An 8,619-nucleotide genomic window follows, 5' to 3' on the forward strand; every position below is an offset into this window, starting at 1 on the left:
AGTGGTGGATTGGACACACACCAAGTAGTTTAAAAATCTCATGTACATATACGACTTTTATGTGTTTTTCTCACAAACAATGTGGATACGTGATCACCGTTTTCCTTCAAGTACACGCCCCTTTAATCCCCACCGACCTTTTACATAGACAGACATCTGCTGAAATACATACTGCACTCTATTGTAAACGGCTACTCTTCTGCAAAGCTCGGTAAATATGTACTTACGTAACGTATATACACACATGGTTTATAGTACTCTTCAACGATCCAAGGACATGGCCTTGCTGTGATTATTTTAACCACTTGAACCCCAGCATACCCATTCTGGGTGGGAACATTTGGCCCCATCAGCCTTTTGATCTACAAGATCGAGCTTGTGTATGTATTTTTTGTGTCAACGGGAAAACGCGGTCCGAGAACAGTTGTAACTCAAAGCTTAGAGGGTTGAAGTGGTTAATTAATTCCCATAAGTACATTTCTTTGATCAAATATGATGGAATTTGCATTTCGTTCATCAGCTCAACATCCCCCTTTGTAAAAGTGTCAACATGGTGGGGCCAAATCGTCCCTTATTCTTTATAAAAGTACAGCATTATGGTACAATTGAACAGTCAGTGAGATTCTGTCATACCTAAGAACATTGCCCCTCATCATATTATTAGTAACGGGAGTTAACCTGGGGGGCCTTCCCACCCACACAACGAGCACTATGGGGCAAGTCGCTTAACCCCCCCTAATTACTGCAGAGCAGCCGCTCAACATACGAGTATGAAGAAATGAGTGAATAAAGATTTTAATCGGCTCACTTTCCAAACTACAATAAGATGCAAGTGTAGCTCGGTAGCAGCACTCAATGGAATGTTATTAATGGCTGTTATTTTCTACAACAACGCGTCCCACACCTGTCATCTCACACTACTGCCGTGACACTATCGCGGCGTAGCTGAGTTCAAGAGAGATAATTGGCTGGGGTGATTAAATCTATTCTATGAGACTCGCTCTCCTCTCTCACTTCCCATCAACCCTCTTGCTGGAGTGTCCGTTAATCGTGTGTGTGTGTGTGTGTGTGTGTGTGTGTGGGGGGGGGGGGTCGCGTGGGGGATGGTGGGTGGGTTCGAGACAGACAGACAGGCGCGTGTTTTCGAACAGGAGGTCGCCATTACAAATCCACCGTACTTAGAAAGTGGATTAGAAAATGTAATGCTCTCTCTCTCTCTCCGCATCCATCAATTAGAACCGTCGAGGTGCCCTACAGCAAGGCACTTAACCCCCTTTTTTGCTGGCGTGGAGCTGCTGGCTGTGATCGTACTGGCCAGTTCCTAAGCATAGACAGACAGGGACGTACCGCAATGTACTTTGCTGAAGTCGACTTCCCCATCCACCGTTTTCAATGTGAATGAGTGTCAAAAGTGAAGAGATTTTGTGGATTAGCTGTCAAGCTAAACACGCGGGCAAGGCTTCACCGAGGTATGACCGTATAAAATCCTTCATTCTCTAAGGCAGGGATTTCCAAGCGATTTAGCTCAAGACCCAACAGAGAAATGTGATGTCTGCCCGGGACCCAAACTAGAGAGAATAGGCGATCTAACAAAGCTCACAATATGTCCTCAATCTACCTAAAAATCTTGCGTTCAATTTTCATAATAATTGATCCTTTCGAATGCTTGCCATAAGATGTCACCGTATCTGTCTCATTGGTGGGCAGTTCTGAGACGTAGCCTATCAGTGACATAATCAATGGGGATCCAAGCTAATGCTTTCAGGGTTTCTCTTCCTGGAAAATGTATCATGCTGAAATACAAGGTATTCCACTGGGGGTGGTGTGTGTGTTTGTGTGTGTGTGTGTGGTGTGACATAGCTCTGTTTACAAAATGCTATACCCAATCCAACTGTACATAGTTTCCCCATTTTCAACTGTTTTTAATGTATTGTATTGTACTTGCTTTGGCAATGAGTTTGTTTTCTCATGCCAATAAAGCTCCTTTGAACTGAATTGTGTGTGTGTGTGTGTGTGTGTGTGTGCGTGCGTGGGGTGGGTACGGGGGAGGGGTAAAATGACCAAACATCATTGGTAGGCAGGTTTCTGTCCAAAGCCCACCTCTGAGACACAGAGTGAGTAGTGGTGTCATCTTTTAATGAGCATTAGTGAGGAGTGGACCAATTAGTATGAAGAAGTGGTGCTCACACCACATGTACATTTTTCACCTTAAGCAGCCCAGCCTAATATATTACACTCAAGCTGGCCAAAGCCGCAGAAACAACTTCAAAAAGATTTCAGATGAAAAGGCTGCTTCCCCAGAGAGACGTTCACATTTCCCCGAAGCTGCCACGAGCGCGGACACCACGCACGCACGTGAGGACCCAACAAAGCTTCCAGGTAGAGCACTAGAGAAAACAGAGGCCGTCTCGTTCTGTGCCGATGTCTATTATTCCCCTCCTGGGAACCAAGTGTGCAGGCGACTTTACAATGGCTCTCCGCTGAGTCAAAATAACCCCGTCAAGATATCGAACGCTATCGATTTGGAACCTATGCAAGGGCGTGCTGAATTGCACTAGACAGCAGAGTGTAATTATAAGTATATGGGGCTGAGAACACATTCAATTACTGCAGGACAACGGGAGAGCGCTCAATGGGTAAACAAAAGACCAGTACAGGGGATGAGGAGAGGCAGACGGAGGGAGAAAGGCAGGATTGTATAGAGGCAGAGTTCACGGTAGCCATTAATCTGATCAGAAAATCACTCCGCCAAGAGAATAAAACCAGTCTGTGAGGTTTTTTGTGTGCGTGCGTGCATGTGTGCAAAAGAGTGCGTAAGTGTGTGTGTGTGTGTGTTCGCGTGTGTGCATGTGTGTATAAGCAGTGAGTCAGTCAGAATGCCCAAGGGTCTTGAGAGTAGCAGCAACCAGGCCTGTGGGAAGTGCTCCAGGGACAGACATCACACCATCGAGTCATGGAATCCAAAGGCGTCACCCGCTCCATGTTAAATAGGTTTCCTATGTATAGTCCAGTTGTTTCAGAAGAAAAGAGAGAAGATGCATGGTCATCCCCCCGATGAGTTATGTCCCCCTTTGGACTCTGTAATATTTCACCAGGTGATTTGTCTTGTTCCCTATCTCTCTCCCACAGGCATCATAGCCTCCAACAGCCTTCGTACTGTGGCCTTGCTTTTTCAAATTAAATCCCGCTTTCGTTGACTTTTATTGGCTCTCGTGGCAGGTAATTACAGGTACACTCTGTCAGACATACGTAACCTGTAAGCCATCGTGCCAGGCACGTTAGGAGTTACCGACCTTGCCAGTAACACACACAAAACACGGAGAGCGAGAGACAGAGAGAGAGAGAGATATTTTGGCATTTTTGTCGATGCCGCCGAAGAATGGCCTGCTCCCTCCTGTTCGCAAATTTCCCACACAGCGATAAAAGCACTTACCAGGTAATAAGGAGAGTAATGAGTTTGATGTATACAGCTATATGACTACTTTCAATTACTGCTTATTTCCCAGCGCACACCGGCGTTAAGTGAATTCAAATGGAGTCAGGGTTTCACTACAACGCACGTGGGAAATCGAGCCGATGAATGAGAAAACGAGAAGCGCGTGGTGAGCGATGGCGGCAATAAGGGAAACAGATGGACAGAATGAGAATGAGATGTGGAGAGAGAGAGAGAGAGAGAGAGCTAGAGAGAGAGTCAGGAGTCAGGAGAGATAAAAAGAACATTGGCAGATGGACTCTATCGTTATTGTTTGTTAATAAAATGTTATTTGGTCCAAGCTGTATGTTAATACAATATAACTTCTTCCATTGAGACATTTAGATCATGTGTGTCTAAATTGGACATGATCTTTGACATTTTTCATGTTCCTGATGTTCAAACAATTTCTCCCCAGATCAAGCACGCCAGGCTCTATTAGATCAGCGGTAAACAATCTCAGCGCTTCCCAATGAGACGTGCATGATGGGTTCAAATCCGGGGGTAGAACAGTAAAAGTTACATCACAGCTTTAAATTACATTTATATGTAAATGTAACTCAGTTTAGAAAAACAAACAAACATGAATCCCTAACAGAGAGCATCTTGCAATGGAGAAATGGGGCAAGTGGACTAACCCTGCTCTCCCTTTAAAAATGAAACAATACATTGGAATAAAGAAGAGGCAGGAGGCAGGGGGATTAGAGCGAGGGATGCGGAGGGCAAGTATCTGCTATTAGTCGTGTGAACGGAGCTACTTCATTAATCCTGGTCGATGGTGCTGACGCACGCACGGCTAGCCCCCTCTGCCCCCCCCCCCTCTCTCTCTCTATCACAAGACTAATTAACATTTCGCCAAACGAACGCGACTTGCGATAAAAACATAACATACATATCAAACAAAACCTCATTGCTCGACATCAATTGTCCTTTCACTCTCTCCATTCTCCCCTTTTCTCACAGTCCTCTTGTTCCCATTGTTATTTGTATTCACACGCCTCCTGATATTCCTTCTCAACTCACTCTCCCTGCTTTGAAGAGAGAGAGAGAGAGAGAGAGAATGCCAACACAAAGAATGCAATACAAATATGGGAATAAAGTCAAGGACAGAACGGAAGTAAAAGCACAAGTAAATTAAAAAAAAAAAACTTTCCAGCTGTGTGCGGAGCTTGTTAAGCGCGGGATGGAGACATGCAGGAAAGGCAACCGCCTTGAGTTAACAACAACAACCTCTCCTACACCGGGTAATTCCAACCTCCCATTGTTCCAACAGTCCGACACACGTTAGGCTAGTGCGAAGTCAGGGTTATTTATAATGGGGGGGGTGTCAGAACAGCGGGACGTCGGAATAATGACATGGCACCGTTTGCTCTACATGCGCCAAACAACACCTTTTCCACCCAGCCAAAACGGAATAAAATGTCGAGTAAAAAGTTCAATCAGCTTCTCGCGTATATAGTTGAAAGTAATGCAGCAGGGCAGTGGTTCTCAACCTGTGCACCTGGGCCTACTGGTGGGCCGCTAGGGTATTGCAAGTGGGACCCCAAATAATTGGCAAAACACTATAGAGGTTAATGATAACATGACAGTAATATATAGATAAGTTTCTTTAAAACATTGAGAAAATCATTTTTCGTTTTCATCGGGACACGGATCAATAGCAGTATACTACATGTTGGTTGCACTAATCCAAGCTGGAGCCAAATCGATTGATTGATTGATTGATAGTTAAAATAAACACGGCAGCTGAAAGAATGTCCGCCAGGTTAAGCGGTCGGATGGGTGGACCACCGCCAACACTTTTGAGACGTTGCAGGCCCAAGATCCAGTAAAGCGTTGAGAACAACTGCGCTACACAGAGATTAATCTCTCAAGAACAGCTTCCGAGCTGCACTACTGAATCTGTCGGCAGGGGCATCCAGAGTGTGTGTAGGCCTACATTGGGGATTAGTGGATTGAAAACATAAAGGTGCGTTCAGACTTGGATGGTTAGAGCGGCGTGGTTACATACAAAGTCAATGCAAAGACGAGACGTTGCGCGAGATGGCCGCAACACAAACTGTACGAACCGAGGCGAATGTTTAACCCATTCTGAACGGGAACCCATTTTGGCGTTAGCGTCGTGTCGTGCTTTAGCTATTTAAAAATAGCAGATCTACAAGCTCATATCGCGCCACCGAGTGGCGCGATACGAGCTTGTAGGTCTGCTATTTTTTGAAAAATCGAAGAACGACTGACATTTTTAGAATCTGATCTCAGGTCAGAATGGGTTAATCAGACCAGTGTGTGTCCAGTGGAAACCTCGTATGAATCTGATCTCAGGTCAGAATGGGTTAAATTCAAAGTCTGAACGCACCTTTATAAGGTGGGCTGAGGGCGGACCAAACGAGCCAACATGTTGTTATCCACATTCTATTGGTGGGGGCGGGGCCCCCATAGGCAAATTAAAGTAAACAAATTGGGTTCCCAGGTTGCGTGTCGATAGAAACATCTGGAAATGTTTGAGAACCACTGCAGTGTACATGGGTCATGTTTTGTGGTTGACATGAGTGCGTTCTTGTGTGTGTGTGGTTATAACGAAGAGAGAAAACGGTCCACAATTCAACACAAGCAGAAATAAACAGAAAAAAAAAAAAAATCATCGATCCACAAAGAGATCTTTTTTTGTTTTGTTTGTTTGTTTTTGTTTCGTCTTTGTTATGGCCTTTCTACCTACATTTTATGTTCAAGTTACTTTTTTTTCATCCGTTTTTTCTTCTTTTTTTTTTTTCCTCTCAATGCATTTCATCAGACTTAATAGTTGAAGTAGTTCTTTCTGCGCTCCCCTCCATTTTCATCCTGTTTGTACCGGGGTGTCTCGTGTTAGTACGGTCCCAGGAGAAATCATCTACGGCCATCACGTGACTCCTACAGTAACACATCACGCCGTTATCTTTTAAGATGAGCAAAGTGAGCTATCTAGGCGTATCCAAGGCCGAGCAGAGTCCGTCCTTGGAACGTCAAATTCATCCTACACGTTTCATTGTCTTCTCATGCTGTTGCAGCTTCGTCTACCATTATTACTTTAAGGTTTCCGCTTCAGGTGAACAAATCCAAAAAATCAGAGATTCACCCTTTTTCCCCCGGACAGTTTATTTTCTTTTTTTCTCTTTTTTGTCCACACCAAGGTGTTTGTGTTACGAGACAGGCACAAGTCGCACGTGCGCACGCTCAGACGCACGCACGCACGCATACAAAGAAACACACACAGCTCATATCGCGAGTAAACATCTCCCTCTTAACCCATTCTGACCGGGCACCCATTTTGGTGTTGGCATCATGTCGTGCTTTAGCTATTTAAAAATAGCAGATCTACAAGCTCATATCGCGCCACCGAGTGGCGCGATACGAGCTTGTAGGTCTGCTATTTTTGAAAAATCGAAGAGCGACTGACATTTTTTTAATCTGATCTCAGGTCAGAATGGGTTCATCAGACCAGTGTGTGTCCGGCGGAAACCTCGTATGAATCTGATCTCAGGTCAGAATGGGTTAACTGGGCGTGTCAGCTCCGCTCAAAAAACCTTTTGAATTGCCGATATTGGGACAAACCCACCCCTCCAACCTCCACCACCCCGCCTCGGGAGGCGCGTTCCGTCCGTCCGTCCGTCCGTCCGTCATACCCACTCCTGCACGGGGTACTTGTAGTAGTGCTGCGTCGTGATGGCGCTCTGCTGCGTGCCCTTGTTCTTGAACTGGAAGATGGTGTAGACCAGCACGAGGATGCACAGCGACAGGATGCAGGGGATGACCACGGCGATGGCGTTGACCGTGGTCGGCACGTCGTTGATGGTCACCATGATGTCCACGTCGTCCAGGGGCATGGAGCGGTCGCCGCGGTTGTTGCCGCCGCCCGCCGGCCCCCCTCCCCCTCCCCCCGCCCCGCCGGCGGCGGCGGCGCGCTCCATGTCGGACTGGTCGCAGCCCATCCAGTCGCGCAGGATGGACTTGGGGTAGCCGGGCTCCACCGACAGCTTCTGGTTGTCGAACTTCCAGTAGTCCTTCCCCTTGTAGAAGAACGTGTAGTCTGTGGGACAGAGGCAGGAGGGCACGGCATTTTGTGTCAGTCTCAACAACACATCAAACTAATACAATAAACTAAAAATATATATAAGTAATTTAATCCAATATAAATCATCAACGGGCTGCCTACACACACACTTTCTGATAATTGAACAATAAGGTTAGCACCTTCAATATCAAATGACACTGTTTCGCTTCTTTAACCTCATGCCATCAGGACAAAGATACAGAACCTTGCCATGGAAAAAGGTCCGCGTTAATAGGAGTTTTGTACTACTAGCTCCTTTAAGCCAGTGGTTCCCAAACGTTTTCATGTCAAGGACCCCCACATTGACACTAATTAGCCCCGCAGACCCCCATTAGGAAATATATGCCAAGGACCCCCATAAGAGAAGATTTTTACAGCTCTAGCAGTGATTCTCATACCATTTAATTTCAAGGACCCCCCGGTTTGACCTGAATTAGACTACTGTGAACTGTCTCGTCACAGACAGCTCTGCTCTGTCACAATGGAAGCGCCACAGTTTGACTTGTTTTGATTGGACCACAGTGTTATGTAATGCCTATGAGACACTGTAGCCACGAGACCGATGTGACTCTACCAGAGAGAGAGAGAGAGAGAGAGAGAGAGAGAGAGAGAGAGAGAGAGAGAGAGTAGTCAAGGAGTGGTGGAGACAGAGCTCCACTTCTTGACTGCATGTGACAAATATGAACACACTAGAGAAGAATACTACCCTATAAATTCACAGAAATACAAAAAAAAACAAGGATAAAGTTAGACTCTATCCAGGCAATCCCCTACTTATTAGGTGAAAAAGTTGAATGTTCCAGGTTGGCAGCAAAATATCTATCAGCCTGCCACACAATGAGGGACAATGGGTGAATACTATAAGTCTACCACAATGAATAGACCAATGTAATTTTGCTTATGTTTTTCCTTGTCTTGTTTATATTATTTGTTCTGATTCTGAATATGTATAATTTATTATTTTGTTTCATACTGTATTTGTACCAATGTACCATTCATACTGTATCTAATGCTTTGGCAATATAAGAATGCCTGTCATGCCAATAAAGTATAATTGAAT

At 45.3% G+C, this 8,619-nt stretch overlaps 1 protein-coding gene across 1 annotated transcript in view; it reads right to left on the reverse strand.

Annotated features, from left to right (window-relative positions):
• Positions 1-7,125: 7,125 nt before the first annotated feature.
• Positions 7,126-8,619, reverse strand: part of mmp24 (matrix metallopeptidase 24) — a gene marked incomplete at its 3' end in the record, with an annotated part of 70,988 nt that continues 69,494 nt past the window's right edge. The window contains exon 9 of the mRNA XM_083770400.1: positions 7,126-7,535. Coding sequence (XP_083626526.1) covers positions 7,126-7,535 — 410 coding nt within the window. The remainder of the gene's footprint in view (positions 7,536-8,619) is intronic.

The sequence above is a fragment of the Protomyctophum parallelum genome (assembly GCF_964188405.1).
Source record: "Protomyctophum parallelum genome assembly, chromosome: 8".
NCBI lineage: Eukaryota > Metazoa > Chordata > Actinopteri > Myctophiformes > Myctophidae > Protomyctophum > Protomyctophum parallelum.